Raw genomic sequence first — 22,706 nt, forward strand, 5'->3', positions numbered from 1 at the left:
TAAAAAAAACGTTTTTGACCTTACTAAATAATGAAACTTTGTATAGTGTTGCTAGAGGAATGTTAAAAACTACTTTTGTTTCAATTTACATGGCTACAGACTTTCTATGCGCTCTGTGTATAATGTAAACGTTTGCTGTATTAGGCCAAAAAATATGTCTGTTTAAGCTTACCCGGCCCGACCCTAATTATTTACGAAAAAAAAATCAAAAGTAGGGATTTCGATCTTAGACTCCGGTTCCGGCCATCATTTTAGATTAAAAGACACTAAAAAAAATCAAAAAAAAAAAAAAAAAAAAAAAAAAAAGACCGACCGACCTACCCTATTTTTTTGCCAATGTGACCCTAAACATACATATTTTTTAATAGCCATAGGATTTTGTCTCATCTTCGAGGAAAACAAGACTGTGTTGCTTTTCCGGCAACTGTGGCGTTAACATCCACTTTTGTCGAAGTTAGTTGCATCCGATTGAACTGAAACTAGATGCAATTGCTCTTTGCATCAGTCAGACCACACGGACCAAGATCTGAAAAAAAATCTCTGGTGTCGTATGAAAACAATTTCTTGAATTTTGAAATTTTGTGTTAAGTCTTTTCTTATACGAAGCTTATCTTCATGTTCTTACTTCTGCCATTACATACATACATGTATATAGGATCAATTGTCTTTCAACATTACCGGGTATATTTGCAAATTAGGATAGACAACACAAATACTTACGTGTAATTTTTTTGTCAAATAAATGTTCGTATTGGGGGCATTATAAGAGAATTTTGGATACATCTACAAGAAGGCTGCGATGATGAATGTGTACTTGGATTTCTACCACTTGCCCACAGTGACCCGGAGCGTTTTTGCCAGTGTTCGAGTTACAACATGATTCCACATCGAACAACTATCCTTTCATATCTGGACCGTCATGGCGGATTACTGAAAGTGTCTTAATTGTAACAAGAACTCATACATGTATATATATTCAATGTAACATTGCATGTCTTCCCATGGTTGATATGTTTCCGTTAGCCCTCCATACCTCGGTTGCAATATCCAAAAGCCTCTTAATATACGTTTGAGGTAGTTACATGGTTGTAATATGAGCTAGTTTAATATATTCCTGGGGTGTATATTGCATATAGGTTGCTCAAAAGAGGGTTTGCTTAATAACATGATTATTGACAAATTTCTTGTTTACTGCAGAATATGTGACTATGTGACTTCATCTTTTCTACAGTTGAAGTACTTCTGAAACTACACACAAGTAGTAAATGTATGTCAACATAGCGTCAACAGATATTACTTCATCTTGATATGAAATTTGTTGTTAAACTGATTATAGTCTAATCTCGTGGTGAACACCCTGACCCAGGCGTTTGGTTATATACGTTTCAGTAACGTTAGCCTTGTCCTCTCGGACAATGTCTTTTTGGAAATTTAAATAACAAATGCAAAGATCTGTTTACTGCAAAGCACTTGTTTTTGTTTCATGCAAACAACACAAACTAGGAATTTATCCTGCTCGTATGGAGGACATTTCAAGGAGCCACAATACGACTTCACTCCATAAAACAAAACACCGTTATCATCGCGATCCGCTCCCCCAACAACGGGCTCGTCATTCTCAAACATACACACGTACTCGGTAGTAGCTGGATGATCGTAGTACCCGGAGGTCAGTGACCCGGCGTACGTTTGTCTACAGACCGCACAGGACACTTCTTCATTTCGTGAGTGTTGCCGAAATGGTGTTGCTGTGTTAGGGGAATTATACTCAGCTCCGTAAATCTTCGCTGAATAGTCATCGTTGGGCATGTCGTAATTGTGGTTCCCGGAAGCCAATGATCCGCCGTACGCCTTTGTCCAGCCGCTGTAGCAGGTCGTCCTCGCCGGTATCATCACAGAGGAGGCAAAGAATTTAGGCCTACAGACCGCACAGGGCACTTCTTCGTTTTGTGAGTTTAAATCGAACATAGTATAGCCATTAGTCGATTCGTACTCCGCTCGGTATAGTCTCACTGTATAGTCGTCTGGTACGACTGTTGTGTTTAACCATTCTGGATCAGATGGCAGACACAGATGTTCAGCTGCTGCTCCTTGGTGATTGTACCGCCAGCATAACCTAGATGGAGGAATATCAGAATTGAGGTGTCGTAGTAGCTACAACGGCAAATATGAAAAGTGTTATGTGTGACAAATCTGACACTGAATGCAAACAGCATACAATCTGAATGCAGACAGCATACAATCTGCATGCTTAACACTGCTAATAATATTTAGGTATTATATGAAAATGTTATTTACTAAAAAAAAAAGATGGTACTACATACCAGAATACAGGAGCTCTGTTATATTGACGGGACAGTTGGTCCGCCCCCAGCGAACGAGGGTGGAGCCGCCTTCTTTTGGATATTAGAGGGGAAACATAGTATCGATAGTAAAGTTGAAATAATCAGTTGTTGGTATGCATAATAACTATAGTATTAGTCTAACCTATGAATTAATTCATGCCCTCTTAAACGGACATGATTTATATTTGAAATATCAAGTGTTAATACATTCTAATGGCTTAATAAAACGTTAGATTTATCATATCTGAGTTTTTTGACAATTGCAAAAATCAAATGCTAAAAGTAAAGACTGAAGAATATTTACAGTTTGCACTGACATGGACTCAATAGCCATGCTTCTAGTATTATCATTATCAGTGTAAAATGTTAGCACAACACGCGCGGCGATTCTACTGTTACGTGAATAGTCGATGGCGTAGCAACGTGAGGTCATGACCCCACTTTTGGCGGGAACATACGAATGACTTGATTCCAATCACCTGTTCAATCGAATTCATTGACGATGACGGGAGAGAAAAATATATGGGTATTGAGTCCATGTCAGTGCAAACTGTAAATATTTAAGGAATAGGTGTTTATTTTGTTGAGGTTATGAAGGTCTAATGATAATGGAGCCCGTGTAAATTTTATGTAACCCAGCTTCGCCGGGGTAACATAATTCACACGTGCTCCATTATCATTATACCCTCATAACATCAACAAAATAAACATCTATTCCTTAAATATTTACAGTTTGCACTGACATGGACTCAATAACCATGCTTTCTAGTATTATCATTATCAGTGTATAATGTTAGCACAACACGCGCGGCGATTCTATTGTTACGTGAATAGTCGATGGCGTAGCAACGTGAGGTCATGACCCCACTTTTGGCGGGAACATACGAATGACTTGATTCCAATCACCTGTTCAATCGAATTCATTGACGATGACGGGAGAGAAAAATAAGGGCATTTCAATAAAAATATGCAACTGCCGCGAGAATAAATTATATTCATTTACGTGAAAAACTGTAAATATAAGGAATAGATGTTTATTTTGTTGAGGTTATGAGTGTGTAATGTTATAATGGACCCCGTGTAAATTTTATGTAACCTGGCTTCGCCGGGGTTACATAAATTACACGTGCTCCATTATCATTATACTCTGTTATGACCCAGAATAACAGAAATGAGAAACCAGCAGCTAAATTCAAAACACAATTATATATACAATATTACACAGAGGATGGTTTACAATATCTAAAGTAATTGGTAGTGGTACAAGAGTAATACGATGATTTAAAGTGTTATTTATCTGTATGCGAATGTCCTGGTATAATCCTTGATCCTTCCAGGTTTCAAATTAACAATAATCACAAATACAGGAGGAAAATGAATGTCCACAGATGATTTGTAAAGTTCCAGGCAATATGAATAAATCCACAGAAAGTGTTGTAATAATCCACAGATAAAGTCACAATAGCTCTCCCAATAGAATCTAATATGGCAATGTACAATTCTTGATATGTCTCATTACAGGTCTCATTACAGTTCTGATTAGCCTTGGACAGCTGGAGTATATATAGCTAAACCCTAATTCAAGAATATTGGAGAACCTTCTACTTCTAGAAATATCTAACTAAAACAGTAAACAAATAAACACACAGAACTTTCTGGAAATAGATCGATCATTCTAGATCTCTACTTATAATCAACATGTTTACAAACATATTTGTTTATACATGATAATATTCTAGAAAGTTCTATAACCTTAATCAATGATATGACCTTTATAGGATGTATTGATAATAAAGCTATAGGAGTTATCTCCCTTATCTAATAACAACATGTATTTAGTGTCATACATAACAACTCTCATAACCTCAACAAAATAAACATCTATTCCTTAAATATACAACACCAGAGTTTACCATTTATCCTATTACACTTATTTGCATTTTTTTGGAATAAATTGTTAATATAATAGATATAATAAAATAAGATTTCACCATTTTCTGCCTTGGATAATTAATGTTTATAGACGACATTTCACTAGTCTGAGACTGTACTGTAGCCTTCAAGGTCAGTATTTCTCCATTTTGCGCATGTACCGTGGTTTGTAAGTTTTGTATATCTCCATGCTGAGAAAGAACAGTCACCTTAAGTGTTTGTAGTTCACTCTGTAGGTGGGTCATATGTTGCTGGACGTAAGCAGGGTCACTCAGGAGTATCCTTTTATTGGCTGTATTAGGATTGTCTTCACAATTGGTACATATTAACAATATACAGAGTATGATGTGTCTCAGAAACATTTTCTGTACTTACATTTTCTTTCCGAGTCAATTGGCAACAATGATAGGCGAAAATGTTGTCGCAATCCGAGTCAAAGTGTCAAACCGTGGGAGTGTTGCATGCTGGACAGCAGAACAAATATCACCACTGTGATATGGTTAAATTTTGTCAAGGTCATATAATGTCCTTTAAGCAATCAATCGTATTTACAAACTTGAATTAGAGCGCATAACTGAATAGGAACTTTAGCGCTGCGGTGTATCAGCAAAGTTCTTGGCCTCCATTAATTGTACATGTATGAAGATACATACATGTTTATGGGAAGTTAAACAGATAAACAAAACTGATTCTGGTACTTACACTGTAGGTTCGTCACATACTACATTTATATCAGCGGATCAAAATTGACCCAAACAACGTATATATAATCATACAGAGATGAAGGCATTGGCTTGATAAGATACAACAAGAATGAAAATGTCTGCGTTCATCAAGTTGAATGGTTTGAAATCAATTTTGATGGTTAGTTTTTTTTGTTTTAGGGCTTTAGATATCTGGAAATAATATGAAATCGAAAGCTTCAAGCGGTTTTTATTTCATGCAAACTACACAAGCTACAAACTTATCTTGCACGTATGGGGGACATTTCAAGGAGCCACAAAATGCCTTCACTCCATAAAACAAAACACCGTTATCATTTCGATCTGCTCCACCAACAACGGGCTCGTCATTCTCATCTATACACACGAACTGAGACGCAGCAACTTGGGCATAGTACCCGGAGGCCAATGACCCGCCGTACGCCTTCGTCCAGCCGCTGTAGCAGGTCGTTCTCGCCGGTATCATCAAAGAGGAGGCAAAGGATTTAGGTCTACAGACCGCACATGGCACGTCTTCATCGTGTGAGTTTGAACCGAACGGAGTATGGGCATTGTAGGACTCGTACTCCGCTCCGTAAAGTTGTCCGGTGGAAGAATCTGGTACGATCGTTGTGTTTAACCATTCTGGATCAGGCGGTAGACAGAGAGGGTTAGCTGCAGCTCCAGCATGACCAGACCAGGAGCCGCCTGCATAACCTACAGTGACAGAATAGGTAAGCAGTTGTGGTTTCTGGAATTCTAAATACACAATCAGCAAAATGACAAGTACTCCTTAATGATGCAAAAACGATCCCCCGTAAGCTTTCATCACTCAATGGTAGATTTACTGAATTACAGACGGGATACTCTTCTCTAGACAAACATACCTGAATACACAAGCTCCGTCACATGAGCGGGACAGTCTGATCGACCCCAGCGGACAAAGGTGGACCCGACCCCATCTGCATGAAAAAACAGATATGAACAGAGCTTATTTAAAAAGTTAATTAAATGTCCATATGACTTGGACAATTGCGATCTCATATCTGGAAGACCATTACTGCTTTTTAAAACGATTAGTCGATTTTATTGTAGTTTTCGTCAATTTTCTCAAAATTTTTATTTACCGGGTATCACACAACGCAGTGTTGAACATTCATGTTTGGAATAGGTTCAACAACGTTTCAATCTGATTAAAATACAGATCCTCATTATCACTACGTACTTTTGATAAGAGGATCTGACAACATCCCTTTAGGGGTCACGTTCTGGTGACCTTTTGAAATGGCCAATCAAATTACAGCTACCAGAATCTTGTCTGGGGACGAAACAGTTTCAAAAGGTGTCAGAATCATTTTCATATACGTAGTCAATTCGACCATCCGAGAGCACAACAAAGCTAACTGTACCTGAATATTGGGATGAAATAGCGTTTTCAATTGCTGTAGGATGGCGTAAAAATGCGTTTGATCTAAAGTACATGTGGTATAAAGGTCATGACCCCTCATGCGCTGTTGTCAGATCCTCTATTGAACGGAGTGATTAAAGGATATGTATTGTAACAGATTAGCAACGTTTTATTGTCAGCTGGGTGGAACATATGGTAGAGCGGACTGCATGGTTGATCTAGTTATAACATAGACAAAATCTGGGAGGCTGAAGTTGGTTCCGAGTTCCGAGTTCCGTTTAAGCTAAACGGAACTCGGAACCAGTTCCGAGTTCCGTTTAAGGATTTTGTTTTTTAAACAAAATTTTAAAAAATTCAATTTATGTAATTTGAACATATTACAAATGTTTTCTGTTGTGTTTTTTTCATGGATAATTTGTGATAGAGCTAGTTTAAATACGTTTTCAAATAACATCTATTTCCGTTTAAGTAAAACGGAACTCGGAACCAGTTCCGAGTTCCGTTTAAGGAAATTCTCTATCATTTTAGATAAAAGTTGCCAATGTGCTTTGGATATATTAGAAATGTTGCCTGTTAGCTGTTTTAATGGATTAATATTGGTAAATCCTCTTTAATTTAGTTTTCGATCAACTCCCATTTCCGAGTTCCGTTTAAGTAAAACGGAACTCGGAACCAGTTCCGAGTTCCGTTTAAGGAAATTCTCTATCATTTTAGATAAAATCATTCTATATGCCTAAGACATGTGCGAAATGTTGCCTGTTGTCTTTTTTCATGGGTTACTAGTGATGAATCCACTTTAATTCAGTTTTCGATCAACTCCTATTTCCCAGTTCCGTTTAAGTAAAACGGAACTCGGAACCAGTTCCGAGTTCCGTTTAAGGAAATTCTCTATCATTTTAGATAAAATCATTCTATATGCCTAAGACATGTGCGAAATGTTGCCTGTTGTCTTTTTTCATGGGTTACTAGTGATGAATCCACTTTAATTCAGTTTTCGATCAACTCCTATTTCCCAGTTCCGTTTAAGTAAAACGGAACTCGGAACCAGTTCCGAGTTCCGTTTAAGGAAATTCTCTATCATTTTAGATAAAATCATTCTATATGCCTAAGACATGTGCGAAATGTTGCCTGTTGTCTTTTTTCATTGGGTACTAGTGATGAATCCACTTTAATTCAGTTTTCGATCAACTCCTATTTCCCAGTTCCGTTTAAGTAAAACGGAACTCGGAACCAGTTCCGAATTCCGTTTAAGTAAATTTTCTATTATTTTAGATAAAATCATTCTATATGCCTAAGACATATGAGCAATGTTGCCTGTTGTCTTTTTTCATCGGTTACTAGTGAGGAATCCACTTTAATTTAGTTTTCGATCAACTCCTATTTCCCAGTTCCGTTTAAGTAACACGGAACTAGGAACCAGTTCCGAGTTCCGTTTAAGAAAGTTTTCTATCTATTTAGTTAAAATTATTCTATATGCCTAAGACATATGAGAAATGTAGCCAGTTGTCTTTTTTCATGGGTTACTAGTGATGAATCCACTTTAATTCAGTTTTCGATCAACTCCCATTTCCGAGTTCCGTTTAAGTAAAACGGAACTCGGAACCAGTTCCGAGTTCCGTTTAAGGAAATTTTCTATCTATTTAGATAAAATCATTCTATATGCCTAAGACATATGAGAAATGTTGCCTGTTGTCTTTTTTCATGGGTTACTAGTGATGAATCCACTTTAATTCAGTTTTCGATCAACTCCTATTTCCCAGTTCCGTTTAAGTAAAACGGAACTAGGAACCAGTTCCGAGTTCCGTTTAAGGAAATTTTCTATTATTTTAGATAAAATCATTCTATATGCCTAAGACATATGAGCAATGTTGCCTGTTGACTTTTTTCATCGGTTACTAGTGAGTAATCCACTTTAATTTAGTTTTCGATCAACTCCTATTTCCCAGTTCCGTTTAAGTAAAACGGAACTCGGAACCAGTTCCGAGTTCCGTTTAAGGAAATTTTCTATCTATTTAGATAAAATCATTCTATATGCCTAAGACATATGAGAAATGTTGCCTGTTGTCTTTTTTCATGGGTTACTAGTGATGAATCCACTTTAATTCAGTTTTCGATCAACTCCTATTTCCCAGTTCCGTTTAAGTAAAACGGAACTCGGAACCCGTTTAAGTAAATTTTCTATTATTTTAGATAAAATCATTCTATATGCCTAAGACATATGAGCAATGTTGCCTGTTGTCTTTTTTCATCGGTTACTAGTGAGTAATTCACTTTAATTTAGTTTTCGATCAACTCCTATTTCCCAGTTCCGTTTAAGTAAAACGGAACTCGGAACCAGTTCCGAGTTCCGTTTAAGGAAATTTTCTATCTATTTAGATAAAATCATTCTAAATGCCTAAGACATATGAGAAATGTAGCCAGTTGTCTTTTTTCATGGGTTACTAGTGATGAATCCACTTTAATTCAGTTTTCGATCGAATCTGGTCATTTGTTCATGTAAACATACAAATATATTAGGATTTGGCACATATGGATTTTAAATTGTCGTCGCTTACCAATTCTGAAATGGTTTGTCTAACTCTTTTTTTATTTTGCAGTGACATTGATTATCCTGAAAATAGTAGTATTTTAAAGTGTGGGATAAGACTGTGACATTGTTTAAAATATAGAATTTGAATTCGATTATTCTTTAATTCCTAAATCAACTGATACAGTATTGATTATTAAACATACAGTTGCAAGATTTTCAATCAAGAATTATTTACCATTGTTAGCCTGCAACAATTGTTGTTTCAGCGAGGCAATTTCACTGTTCTGTCTCTCGACCTCGACCTGTACAGTCTGTAGCTGGCTTTGTAGATGGACAAGCTGCTGTTGGACGTAGGCTGGGTCACCCAGGAGGGTGCTAAGTTTGTCTTCACTACCATCACAATTAACGTAATGTATCAATATACAAAGTATGGTGTATATCAGAACCATCTTGTAGGTATATGTGTAGTTTCTTTTCTACACAGTAAGGTGACAAGGTTATCAGAACGCGAGACAATGTGTCAAACCACACTAGTTACCTGCTGTGCAGTATAAAACTATTCCCATGAGCATATCATTAATCTTGTTAATAAATAGATCAATGCAATCACTACACAGTTTGTTTTCAGTCACATAGCAAAATGTTAAAAATAAGGGGTATGACTCTTTTATCTGTGGATGATAGCGACGTACATAAACATAGAATTGGACATCAGTTATGTAAGGAATGGTTTTAATGATAAATAAGACCGTGTAAACCTACATTGGTAGAATTATTATTATTTCCCCAGGATAAGTTGACCCCAATGTTTGTAGTTTGACGTGTTAATATAGCTTGTTTTCCTTTTTATTACGAATTTATTTATCTCCCTATGTGATTTTGTAATTCATCATTGATGAACTTGCCCGATGTAACATTTCGTCGTCATTTTTATTGACATATATACACTATATTGTATCAAATTGAAATTCGGAAAAAGCTGAAATTTTGCCTTTCGCGAAATTGAAGTGCCAATTTTTGTGTCGCCTGCAACGCAAGGGCGACACTTATATAATTAGGTATCACTATGTCGGCGTCGGTGTCGGCGTCGTCGGCGTCCGGTAAACCGTTTCTGTGCGATAACTTAAATATTTATTGTCCAATTTTAACCCAATTTCATAAATTGTTTTATATTAATGAGACCTTGAATGCATTTAATAACGGTCAAAATTCATCAATATTTTCAAGAGTTACGAGACTTTAAAATAATCAAAACAGAAAAATCCATGGTTTTCGCTCGATAACTTAAATATTTATTGTCCAATTTCAACCAAATTTTATATAATGTTTTATATCAATGAGATCTCAGATAAGTTTAATAATGGTCAAAATCCGTCCATAATTGCAAGAGTTACGTGACTTAAAAATTGTCAAAACTAATAAATCCATGGTTTCTGCTCGATAACTTTAGTATTTATTGTCCGATTTCAACCAAATTTGGTATGTTGCTTTATATCAATGAGATCTTAGATGGGTTCGATACTGGTCAAAATCTGTCAATATTTGCAAGAGTTACGGGACCTTCAAATAGTCGAAACATGGCCTCCGTTTGAAAACTTAAGTATTTATTGTCCGATTTCAACCAAATTTGGTGTATTGCTTTATATCAATGAGATCTTAGATGGGTTCGATACTTTTCAAAATCCATCAATATTTGCAAGAGTTATATGACTTGATTACCTCACCTAAATTATTAACAATATTTTCAACTGTAAATAACTATTTTTTTGTGTGCTGTGCAGGCGACACATCCACTTCCGTGGAATTCTTGTATTGAGAGAATGTTGGCAATATATTGTGAAATCATATCAGGGTTTGCTATTAAGCTTATAAACACTGATAAGAATGTTGCAGCCTGGGTACTGTAGGTACATTTTAGATTGTTATTTTATAGTCTTCCTGTTTTTAATTAATGTAATCCACATACAATGTAATGGTGAATACAGCCTTATGTATAAATTACGCTTTCAAAGGTTACAAAGATAGCTTTAGAAAAACGGATTTAGTGCAGACTAATGCTGTTATTTCATGTTTAGAAACTACTCAAAAATGACAAATTTGAATATTGATTTAGAAAAAATGGATGGTTCAATTTCTTCGAAACTTTGACAGAAGATGCATAACAACATATTTACTTCATAAAACAAATATAAAAAAATATTGAACTACGGGAAAATTTTGGGGGATGTGAGACTACCACCTTAATAACGGTCAAAATTCATCAATATTTTCAAGAGTTACGAGACTTTAAAATAATCAAAACAGAAAAATCCATGGTTTTCGCTCGATAACTTAAATATTTATTGTCCAATTTCAACCAAATTTTATATAATGTTTTATATCAATGAGATCTCAGATAAGTTTAATAATGGTCAAAATCCGTCCATAATTGCAAGAGTTACGTGACTTAAAAATTGTCAAAACTAATAAATCCATGGTTTCTGCTCGATAACTTTAGTATTTATTGTCCGATTTCAACCAAATTTGGTATGTTGCTTTATATCAATGAGATCTTAGATGGGTTCGATACTGGTCAAAATCTGTCAATATTTGCATGAGTTACGGGACCTTCAAATAGTCGAAACATGGCCTCCGCTTGAAAACTTAAGTATTTATTGTCCGATTTCAACCAAATTTGGTGTATTGCTTTATATCAATGAGATCTTAGATGGGTTCGATACTTTTCAAAATCCATCAATATTTGCAAGAGTTATATGACTTGATTACCTCACCTAAATTATTAACAATATTTTCAACTGTAAATAACTATTTTTTGTGGTGCTGTGCAGGCGACACATCCACTTCCGTGGAATTCTTGTATTGAGAGAATGTTGGCAATATATTGTGAAATCATATCAGGGTTTGCTATTAAGCTTATAAACACTGATAAGAATGTTGCAGCCTGGGTACTGTAGGTACATTTTAGATTGTTATTTTATAGTCTTCCTGTTTTTAATTAATGTAATCCACATACAATGTAATGGTGAATACAGCTTTATGTATAAATTACGCTTTCAAAGGTTACAAAGATAGCTTTAGAAAATAACCCGCTCCCCCCTCCCCCCCGACTAAGTTCCAAATAGTAAATTGCGAAATATTGCTCCCGCGAAACTGAACACCCCTACAGTAATGCAATAAACAACTCACTGTCTGATTGATTTATTTAATCATATAGTTGTCATAAAGAATTGATCATGCAACATGCATCTGTGCATATTTAGTCACCTTCGAAAACCCAGTGTCTAAACTCCACTGCGTTACATTTATAGACCAAAGGCTGGTTAACGTAGGTAACCGACTATTACATTTAGTTTACTTTGTCTTTCTTTTCATATATCTGCTTTTCATTTTAGTGTTATACGAACAATACATGTGTTACGAAGTTTTGAAATGTTGCTTTGGAATATCACCTCAATTGTTGATATTCAGTTTTCGACAACATCATATGGCAGACACAACGGATATTTTATATCATGATGAAGTATTTTTTGTATGAAATTATTTTCGATCTCGTGTTTATAAAGTAAATTCAGTAATAACTAAAACATTCATCACATGGAAATGTTATCATTTGCTAATATAGCTTAAACAGATATGATCTATATGAACTATTTTTCGTACAGTCCGTTTTAGTTGTAGAAACGAGATTCTGGTATATTGAGTTTAAATATCAAAGCTAATATTTTTCTCTGCTGTGAAAAATACCACATACATTTATTCATTACATTATATTTCGTCGTGAAAATAGTATGAAATATATTTACTTTTGTTAGCCTGCAGAAGTTGTAGCTTCAGCGAGGATATCTCTGTATCTGGACCAAACAATGGAATGGTGATTTACAATCATTCAAAAAGGCATTTAAGTGAATGTTAAATCACATAAACAAAATGAGGTCGCCAAATATGTAGAATGAAGGTCACCATGTATGTAAAGTGAATGTTATCTAGCTAATATGTAGAGTAAAGATCACCTGATACACACAGTAAAGTGGATAAGGTATACGGAGGACATCTCAAGGAGCCACAAAACGCCTTCACTTCATAAAATAAATAACTGTCATCATTTCGATCTGCTCCACCAACGACAGCCTGGTCATTTTCATCCATACACACGTACTCAGTAGCAGCGTTGTAACGGTGGTTCCCGGAGGCCAATGATCCGCCGTACGCCTTCGTCCAGCCGCTGTAGCAGGTCGTCCTCGCCGGTATCATCACAGAGGAGGCAAAGGATTTAGGTCTACAGACCGCACAGGGTACTTCTTCGTTGTGAGATTTTGAACCGAACATAGTATGTTCATTTTGAGGCTCGTACTCCGCTCCGCAAAGATGTCCAGTAAACGTATCCGGCACGATTGTTGTGTTTAACCATTCTGGATCAGACGGTAGACAGAGATGGTTAGCTGCAGCTCCTGCATGGTTATACTGAGACCCGCCAGCATAACTTATAGATGGAAAACGGATATTAATTTTTATTTTTATATTTATATATCTTCCTTCAAAACACTTATTTTTCCTTGTTTGCCTTCGTTGGTAATTTAGCAATGGTGAACATGCGTGACGTAAAATTTCGTCGTCGATTTCAATACGAATATATACATATTGTGTTATCTAATAAAATTTTGGGGAAAAAAATTTGTCTGACGAAAAATTGTCGATTTGTTGAGAGAATGTTGACACGTTATTATGCTATATTGAAGTTTAAAAGAAGAATGTTGCAGTCTGGTTACTGTAATTACCTTTTGATAATATTGTTTCACTAATACCATCTTTTTTATCTTATAAACTTGATATTATTGACAACTATAACACAATAAATGCTGTCGTATTATTATTGGGGAAAATAAACCCAGCGACTAAGTTCCAAACAGTAAATCGGGAAATTTTTCACCTGCGAAAGGAGGGGTATCACTTTGGGCCGTTTTACGCCCACTCAGTGATAAGCAAACTATAAAGATACCTTTGGGTCAGCTGCATATTGTATGCTATTCAAAATATCCTATTTTTTCTGCGCTCATAGTTATTTTAGGTGTCAAGTTCAAAGATTGAAAAATCACATTTGTACTGCATAATAGAGATAATATTTTTTGAAGTTTTTGGATGTAAACATTGGGTTTGTGAAGTTCAGTTCAGAACACTAATGAAAAATTTAAAAGTAGGTCACAGCGACCTAGTTAAGTATTTGTTCCATTTTATCATTAAAAACTTAAATATTTTTTTTAAACTAAGATTTTTCAACGATTTTATAGGTTGAATTTAATGTTTAATATTACATGTGGATCTTAACATGACCGGCTTAAGATGATTAAATCCTAGGTCACATTGACTAGGTCCCGTTATATGAATTATATCATATTTAATAATTTATATCATCTGTCCACTAAGCATATTCTGTTCTCCCAGGTTTAAAAGCAGTTTTTAAAATCATTTCAGCTCATTTTATGATCTTATATCACACAACACCTCCCCTAGGATATTATAATTGTGCCTGCTGCCCCACTGCATAATCGTAAAAGGAGACTAAATTAGGAATCTTTATTTTGTGGTTACCTAGAAGAAAAAGCTTTAAATGTTCAGCCATTTCATAGCTTTAAAGTGACGTTTAGAGCTTTGGTTGGATTTTGTCATGATCTGCTTAAGATTATAGCACCTTAAGTAGGGTCACATGAAGTTGGTGATGGGGATGGTCATATTCAATGAAAGGCATCGTCTATCAACTATATAACTTATGGGTTTTTCATGTTTAAGCAAGTGTTTATGTTAATTAAGTTTGTTTTATGGGAGAATCTCAAGCAACACCTACATTGCAAGTATATTGTTAGAATTGTGCCTGCTACCCCTTTAGCATGATCGTAAAAGGCGACTAAATATGGAACCTTCATCTAGTGGCTTTAGAAACCAATATAATGTGCTTAACATCTAGCGTTCACCATTAGTGGATAGTATCTTGAAAATAACTGGTTTGTAGTGATAGGAAAATTTTCTTGAGAAAGAAACCTTCTACGTGATGACTTATACAGAAATCCAATATATTTTATCTAGGTAGTCATTAGAATTGTGATTCGAGACTTAGTCACCTTTCCCGATCATGAAATGACGTAGCTGGCATTCTAACATCATATTTGCAATGAAGATGTTGGTTATTCTTTTCTTTTCAAACAAATTTAGATAGCATAAATACTTGCTTAAATATGGAAATTCAGAAGTTAATAGGTTCTTCCATTTTCATTTTTCAACTTTCTCCATTGAATTTGACCTAATTTATGCACGTGACCCAGCAAATGTTACCCTAGGATGAAGTTATCTGAAGTAGATTGAGACAAAATACACATCAAGTGCTAAAAAGCTTCGAAATGGTTGAAAAGTTGAGTGTTTTCATATATGTACCCACGGAATTAAGATTCCAAATTTAGGCGCATTTTACGATCATTCAATAGGGTAGCAGGTACAGTTATAACATCCTACCTTCAGTGAAGGCGTTGCTTGCAATACGCTCATAAAAACAAGTCTAAATAATTTAGAAACCTGCTTTGAACATGTGAAAACAGCGTATGCTTAGTGGGTAGATGATACCATACATTGAGTATGACCTAATTTATGCACGTGACCTAGCCAATGTGACCCTAGCATGTAATTGTCTTATGGAGGTCGTGTCAAGATCCATATAGGTCCTTCTCTAACTACTGTATGCAACATACATCTGTACATATATACCTCACTTTGTCTTTCATATATTCTTTTCTTTTGTATTGTTTATGTGTACAATATATGTGCTACAAAGTTTTTAAATGGTGCGCTGGTGCCAACCAATATCACATCAAATTGTTGTTATTTTCGACAACATCATATGACTGACACAACGGCTATTTATATCACGATCAATTATAGCTCAGACAGATATGATCTATATAAAATGCGTATCTTACATAATGTTTATTAGCAGGATGAGTTCAACTTTAATCAGGGTTGTCAACAATGAAATAAGTTTTTTCCGAAATAAAATGTTATGGATATATCAGAGATGCAATTAAAAATCGCCTAACGTCAATACGTCTTCAGATTATCAAGCAATGCCTAGTGTATGTACTTGGAAACCGCAATGGCTGGTATTGTCTATCATTCTACCACTGTCCCATTACCTCTGGTTCAGGACAGCTATACGAACTAAGTACTGATCCGTCGGTATTTAAACATCCCATGGATATCTATCGAATGCTGGAAACATGGTGGCAAGTACATGCATTTAGTAAAAATGGAACCTTGATGTTATCCTATACAGTCTTTGAATATTACAGAGTTACCTTCCTTGCGATTAGGTGTCCATTGTGACGTCATTTTTTGTAAAAGAAACGTAGCGTTTTTGTGATCGAAAATCACGTCGTTTTCTCTGAAAAGTATGACGTAACGTTAACGCTTGCAAACTGATACCATCACAATCAATACCTACAATCAATGGTAAAATGCAAATACAGAGAATACATTTATTAACCATTGAAATAGTGCACAAAGTGATATTTGTTCAATTGTTCATATTCATTATGGTTAGCCATTGGTCGCACTGTTTTCACGTGATTTGTAGAGTGCCTTGAAAATAGAATGTGCAAACACGAATGCTTCAAAATATGTATACACACAGATAAGGAAACTTCTTCAGAGTAGTGATTCTATTAAAAACAATAACCACATTAGTGAAAGTAAGCTAACTTAGGAAAATGAAGTATTTTATATCGTGAAAGAAGACAATTGAAAAATATTGTATCATTGCTGGACTAATTATAAATATTTAACAAGTATTGCTTCCCAAAAAGCTAAGAAGGCTACCATACAGCATTATTTATTAGGAAGCAATTATAGGAAAGCTTGACGAATTGTTTTGTTCACAGTTACACTGTAGCTGACATAGTTCTTATGAAAATTCATTTTTGAAGAATGATAATTTAAATGTTTTCACATTCAATGTAAAAGATAATCAACTTGATGATATTCATGAAAGGGCTACTAGGCTACTTTTCCTAAACAAAAATTAAAAATTTCTTTAAAACAACTACAACAATTGATAGATGATACGACCTACGTGATGAAAATTAACGTTTGGAATATTTCAATACGGTTGTTCAGAAGGTATGGTGGATCTTTTCCTAATGTTAACAAGTTTTCCGTCTGATATACCATGTACGAAATATGCATATACTTGAACAAGTTGGTGAAATACAAGCATAATATTTCGGTTAAAACTGCACTTTTGTTTAGCGCATACAGTTCAATAAATATCCCATAAGTAAAGCCTGACATCTTGTTTCAGTATCGCCCTTGTACGGACAGTAATACTACAAGTAGGTCATATCAGCTAGCTAGCTAACTGTTAGGCTATATATAGATGAACATATATATCACCGAACATTTGAAACCTCTCTAGACTTACCCTATTCAGTACTAGTCTCGTTCAACCAAACGCTTGATACTACGCATTCTCTGTCTGGCGTAGCATACAAAGCCAACAGGAGTCTGGTTGAGCCAGACTATATTCAATACATGTAGCGCCGCCTTGTGTGATTTCTGAGAATAATGCCCCGACAACCAGAAAAAGCATTCGGACTTCTCCGGGTTTATCTAATGATAATTTGTTTGCAATAATTTCCCCACTTCTACCCCTTATACACATGACATTTTCAACAAAAAGTAACCAATCAACACACGTAAATAGATTTGGCCAACAAATCAAAGTGTACAGATTATTAAACATGTGAAATCTCAACAACATGGCAGGCAAAGCGACCGATTCTAATAGCTACCATCCCTGGTAGCAATGATATGTTCGTGGTTGATAATATACGGTCATCTTAAAGTAGATTGAAGGTCACCTAATATGTAGAGTGAAGGTCACCTAATATGTAGGGTGAAGGTCAGCTATATTTTGAGTGAAGTAGAAGAGATACACACATATTGATCGCACAAAAAAGATTTATTTCATGCAAACAACACAAGCTATGAATTTATCCTGTTCGTATGGAGGACATTTCAAGGATCCACAAAACGCCTTCACTCCATAAAACAAAACACCGTTATCATCGCGATCCGCTCCCCCAACAACGGGCTCATCATCCTCATCCATACAAATGTATTCAGAAGCAGCCGTTTGTGCGTAGTACCCGGAGGCCAATGACCCGCCGTACGCCTTCGTCCAGCCGCTGTAGCAGGTCGTCCTCGCCGGTATCATCACAGTGGAGGCAAAGGATTTAGGTCTACAGACCGCACAGGGCACTTCTTCGTTGTGTGAGTTTGAACCGAACACAGTATGTCCACTGACAGACTCGTACTCCGCTCCGTATAGTTGTCCGGTATATCCATCTGGTACGATTGTTGTGTTTAACCATTCTGGATCAGGCGGTAGACAGAGAGGGTTAGCTGCAGCTCCTGCATGGCTGTACCAAGACCCGCCAGCATAACCTAGATGTGAAAACGGTTATTAATTTCTTTTCATCTATTTTAATATATTTGGTTTTCATTTACTCATTTACTTTGTATATCTGTGATACTCTAAAATTGCAAATTGGTAGCGTGGTTGTGTAGTTATCGATAAACCCATTAAAAATCATCAAGTAAACTTATACAACGTGAATAATTACTCCTCAAAAACAAAACAAAAACTGAAGTCAAAGAGCGATCCTACCTGAATACACGAGCTCCGTCAGGTAAGCTGGACAGTCTGTCCTGCCCCAGCGAACGAAAGTGGACCCACCCCCACCTGTCGGTAAAAATACTTATTGATGATTCATTCATATCTCTGATTAAAAAATATAGTGATGCAAACAAAAGGCTTTATTACAAATTTTGGGAAAATGTTTTTACTTTTGCTGACTTTAGTATTAGTCTTAAAAGTAATGGAGAGAATAAATCCCTCCCAGGGTGTTTTGCGGTTCCCAAAATGGCGGCCAAAATAACACTTTGTCGGGACCATGTCAGGATAATTTCATACAAGTTTCAGCCAAAACGAAACGGTAGAACTTGAGAAGAAGTACAAAATGTGTATTCAAGATGGCGGCTGTGGCGGTCATCTTGGATTTCGGATCGACTCGTAAAATAACAACAATTTGTCGGGTTCGTGGCAGGATCATTTCATGCAAGTTTCAGTCAAAACACATCGGTAGAACTGGAGAAGAAGTTCAAAATGAATTTTCAAGATGGCGGCTGTGGTGGCCATCTTAGATTTCGGATCGACCCGAAAAATAACAACTTTTTGTCGGGACCATGGCAGGATCATTTCATGCAAGTTTCAGTCAAAACACATCGGTAGAACTGGAGAAAAGTTCAAAATGTATTTTCAAGATGGCGGCTATGGTGGCCATCTTAGATTTCGGATCGACCCGAAAAATAACAACACTTTGTCGGGACCATGTCAGGACAATTTCATGTAAGTTTCAACCACATCGCACCGGTAGAACTGGAGACGAAGTTCAAAATGTGAAAAGTTTGCCCCCGGCGGGTCAGATAACCTAAAAATGTATTTTTACGCATACTTAATTCTTTAATAAATGTTGCAAGTTTCATTTTGTATCATTTTCTGGTAAAAGACTGTCAGTTCTGACATAATACAATTTGATCATTCAATATCAAACCAAACAATAATGGATTCTTTTGTGGATACGCTAGATTTACTTGTAGGACTAAGTAAATAGTCACGATTTGCATACGACGTCCGCCGCTTAAATGCAAGCACTGTGACGTCAGATATAAAGGGATCGCAATGTATTAAACAATTGTCATGACCTAATATTCGGTGACCCATGGTCAATAAACGGCCAGTCCGTGAACCGTTGACCGTTGAGAAAGATGAATGCGGGGACCCCAATGAACCCTTGGAATGATTGGGAGATAATTTGGTTGTTTTGATGAATAAATTTAATTTACGAAATAGTTTAGCGAGCATGATTCTCAAAATGTACAGCAAAATATTGATCTTATCAACTTATTAGACGAATCTATTTGATATACTGATATACATATTATACTAACTATAAGTTTCTCGTAAATCTTTGAATAATATAAGTTGGATGTCAATTTTATTTTGAATTTTGATATATCGGTACAATTACAATATTCATACTGTTTTATGTACATAAGCTATTTTGTATATTAAAACTTTAACAACAATTCAAAAATATTTTTGTTCAAATCTTAGCGACATAACACCAGTACCGTTACTACATCGTGTAGGACAAATATACTGATGTGTTTTCAAAATGTAATTCATTTATCGGTGAATATGTTAAACAAAAGATTTTCGACCATTATTATCGAATGATACACTTTAATCGTTATGACATTTTCCCTCTCTGCATATTGCAGAGTTATCTTCCCGTACGAGTCGTATTGATTATGACGTCATATGGTTGCGAGCATAACGTGATACTTTTTAGAAAACAACAACGTGAATTAAAGTAATGACGTCACTATGGATACTTAACAACAAATGACGTAACTCTGTAATATGCAAAGATGGAATTAAAAAACATTAAGTATTTGCTTAGTAAATGGTCAAGATGTTTCAGTGAGTAATTGCTTAAGTTATACATTTTATCAAGTGTATATATGTACAATGACCTGATTTCCAAAACTTTGTTTAAACATAAAGTGTCTTTATGGGTGAGTGAAACTAATTCATAGTCTAATTTAGCAAGCCATCACAAACTTTGTAATTAGTTTATTTTGAAGAAATACTTGGCATGCGCAGTAATGGAGTACATTCCATTTTTATAAATAACGTTGAAGGATATGAATGTCGTAATAGTCATACAAGTGTATGACCTCAAGGCGGTTTGAGATAGGAGAGCACTACTTACATACCATGTCATTCTCAATTTTGAAATATTCGTGTTGGAATTGGCAAACATGCAATGTACTTACATGGATTCCTGAATATAAGCTCTGCCAAATTGTGTTTTCAAAAATATTTGTTTTTAATGTTGTGTATTTACCTGTGTTCAGATTTATAACTTGATTTACTTTGTTGAGTGCAGTATTAATAAATATTTAGAGGGTTTTCGATTAAGAGATGTAAAATATAAACTTTTTTTAAAAACATGATATCTTTGTTGTTACGATTGAATTCAACTAAAGTGTAATAGGGCATGAACTTGTCCTTTTTTATTTATCTTAAATATCGATTTACTGATTTGTAATGCTTTTATAACATTGGGATATGTTGATGTTTCACCGACACATCCAGCGTTATCTATTATCGAACAAACTGTTGATAGAATAAATAATACATCACCATTGTTTGGCTGCGACAGTTGTTGCTTCAGAGATGATATTTCACTAGTTTGTGTGTGTACAGTGGCCTGAAGAACTTGTAGCTCGCTCTGTAGATGGGTGATTTGTTGCTGAACGTAGGCAGGGTCACTCAGAAGTATCCTCTTCTCGAGAGTGTCTTCACAATTAACATGTGATAGTAATATACATAGCACGAAGTATTTTAGAATCATCTTGTGAACGAACTTATTGTCCTATCAGCACGAAGGACAATGACACATATAGATGTTATCAAAACCTGACAAGCTAAGTCCTGTTGACTGCTGGACACGAAGAAAAAATTCCCATGTGCTAATGATAATATACTTACAAATACGATGGGGCTATCAAAACGATAGCTATGTCAGTGTATACTTTATTTTCAGTATTATCAGTAATTGGAATAAATTCAAAAATAAATACAATTCACAATCGAATCATAGTGAACCACAGGAACTGGTTGCGAGAAAATATGGATATCGATATATATATATGTGTATTTTGCTTGAAAATGATATGGAAAAATAAAATGAGAATTGATATATAGATGCTCTCTATTGAAACCTGACTAAACCGAATCGTTCTTGAGCTATCTAACTATAACAATCCCGAGATTATCGTGTTATAACGACATCAAAAGGTAAAGAGATAATGACGTATCTTAAGTTAAGTCGAGCTCAAATAAAAAAATTGGTTCGACATTATTATAGCAATATTATGTTTACTCACCATTGGATTTTAAAAGATTATTTTATAATGAGATTCGATTATTGAATCATAATTTATTAATTTTAGAAAACGTTTTTTTTTATTCTTAGGGGAGAATTTATTGTGGTATCAGGAAATAAAATGATTATAATCCAAACTGATTTTCGCATGTCATTCGACCTATACAGTATCATTATGTCATGGCTTTATTTCCAACATTACAATCCTTATCTTCATACTTTTATGTAAGTTCTGCCTCACAAACAAACGTAGAAACGAGCAGACATATGTTATAGGTACAGGCATTCGGGTATCGTGTTAGTCATACAACGAAATTGTATCTATCACCAACCAGAAACAACAAATAAAATAAACTTACTACTTACGTATAATGGATCTTTACTTATTGTGATATATAATACATTGTTGACATAAAAAGTAGATTTCACTATATTTCACGTCACTAATCATTATCAATTATTGGTATATTGTTAAATTATTTGATTATGTCGTATTGATTATTTTAAAACAGAAACAGTCAAGTTACCTAATAGTTATGCTAACTATGCCGACTAAACTTTAGTCGGTATTTTGCTGTCACTTTTACACTTTATTGTAGCTGTAAATATAACATATCTTAATATAAAATTGAACAAGTATAGGATATTAAATGAGTGTTCATCTCATTTTATGACAGACGATATTTTTATATGAAATGAACACAAATATAAGATACTTTTTATCAATAACTACAA

The 22,706-nt window shown here is 35.2% G+C and overlaps 4 protein-coding genes across 4 annotated transcripts; all 4 read right to left on the reverse strand.

Annotated features, from left to right (window-relative positions):
- Positions 1-327: 327 nt before the first annotated feature.
- Positions 328-2,223, reverse strand: LOC138330916 (uncharacterized). Its single transcript, XM_069278398.1, has one exon. It carries the CDS (start codon positions 1,966-1,968, stop codon positions 1,432-1,434), a length of 537 nt encoding a protein of 178 aa, XP_069134499.1. The 5' UTR covers positions 1,969-2,223; the 3' UTR covers positions 328-1,431.
- A 2,970-nt stretch (positions 2,224-5,193) lies between these two features.
- On the reverse strand, positions 5,194-9,399 carry LOC138330917 (uncharacterized). The gene is made up of 3 exons (XM_069278400.1): positions 9,152-9,399; positions 5,866-5,940; positions 5,194-5,695 (listed from the first exon to the last, which is right to left on the reverse strand). Exons 1-3 carry the CDS (start codon positions 9,363-9,365, stop codon positions 5,211-5,213), a joined length of 774 nt encoding a protein of 257 aa, XP_069134501.1. The 5' UTR covers positions 9,366-9,399; the 3' UTR covers positions 5,194-5,210.
- Positions 9,400-12,903: 3,504 nt separating this feature from the next.
- On the reverse strand, positions 12,904-13,929 carry LOC138330668 (uncharacterized). The gene is made up of 2 exons (XM_069278216.1): positions 13,913-13,929; positions 12,904-13,396 (listed from the first exon to the last, which is right to left on the reverse strand). Exons 1-2 carry the CDS (start codon positions 13,927-13,929, stop codon positions 12,904-12,906), a joined length of 510 nt encoding a protein of 169 aa, XP_069134317.1.
- A 3,966-nt stretch (positions 13,930-17,895) lies between these two features.
- Positions 17,896-21,484, reverse strand: LOC138331899 (uncharacterized). Its single transcript, XM_069279758.1, has 3 exons — positions 21,227-21,484; positions 18,623-18,697; positions 17,896-18,399 (listed from the first exon to the last, which is right to left on the reverse strand). Exons 1-3 carry the CDS (start codon positions 21,435-21,437, stop codon positions 17,915-17,917), a joined length of 771 nt encoding a protein of 256 aa, XP_069135859.1. The 5' UTR covers positions 21,438-21,484; the 3' UTR covers positions 17,896-17,914.
- Positions 21,485-22,706: the final 1,222 nt, after the last annotated feature.

Source organism: Argopecten irradians, chromosome 9 (genome assembly GCF_041381155.1).
Source record: "Argopecten irradians isolate NY chromosome 9, Ai_NY, whole genome shotgun sequence".
NCBI lineage: Eukaryota > Metazoa > Mollusca > Bivalvia > Pectinida > Pectinidae > Argopecten > Argopecten irradians.

Coding starts and splice junctions, on each gene's coding strand:
- LOC138330916 (XM_069278398.1), bottom strand. CDS start 1,968: ATGTTCGATTTAAACTCACAAAACGAAGAAGTGCCCTGTGCGGTCTGT.
- LOC138330917 (XM_069278400.1), bottom strand. CDS start 9,365: ATGGTTCTGATATACACCATACTTTGTATATTGATACATTACGTTAAT. Junction 5,941..9,151: donor ATTGTTGCAGGCTAACAATG/GTAAATAATTCT, acceptor TTTTTCATGCAG/ATGGGGTCGGGTCCACCTTT. Junction 5,696..5,865: donor GACGGAGCTTGTGTATTCAG/GTATGTTTGTCT, acceptor CTGTCACTGTAG/GTTATGCAGGCGGCTCCTGG.
- LOC138331899 (XM_069279758.1), bottom strand. CDS start 21,437: ATGATTCTAAAATACTTCGTGCTATGTATATTACTATCACATGTTAAT. Junction 18,698..21,226: donor ACTGTCGCAGCCAAACAATG/GTGATGTATTAT, acceptor TTTTACCGACAG/GTGGGGGTGGGTCCACTTTC. Junction 18,400..18,622: donor GACGGAGCTCGTGTATTCAG/GTAGGATCGCTC, acceptor TTTCACATCTAG/GTTATGCTGGCGGGTCTTGG.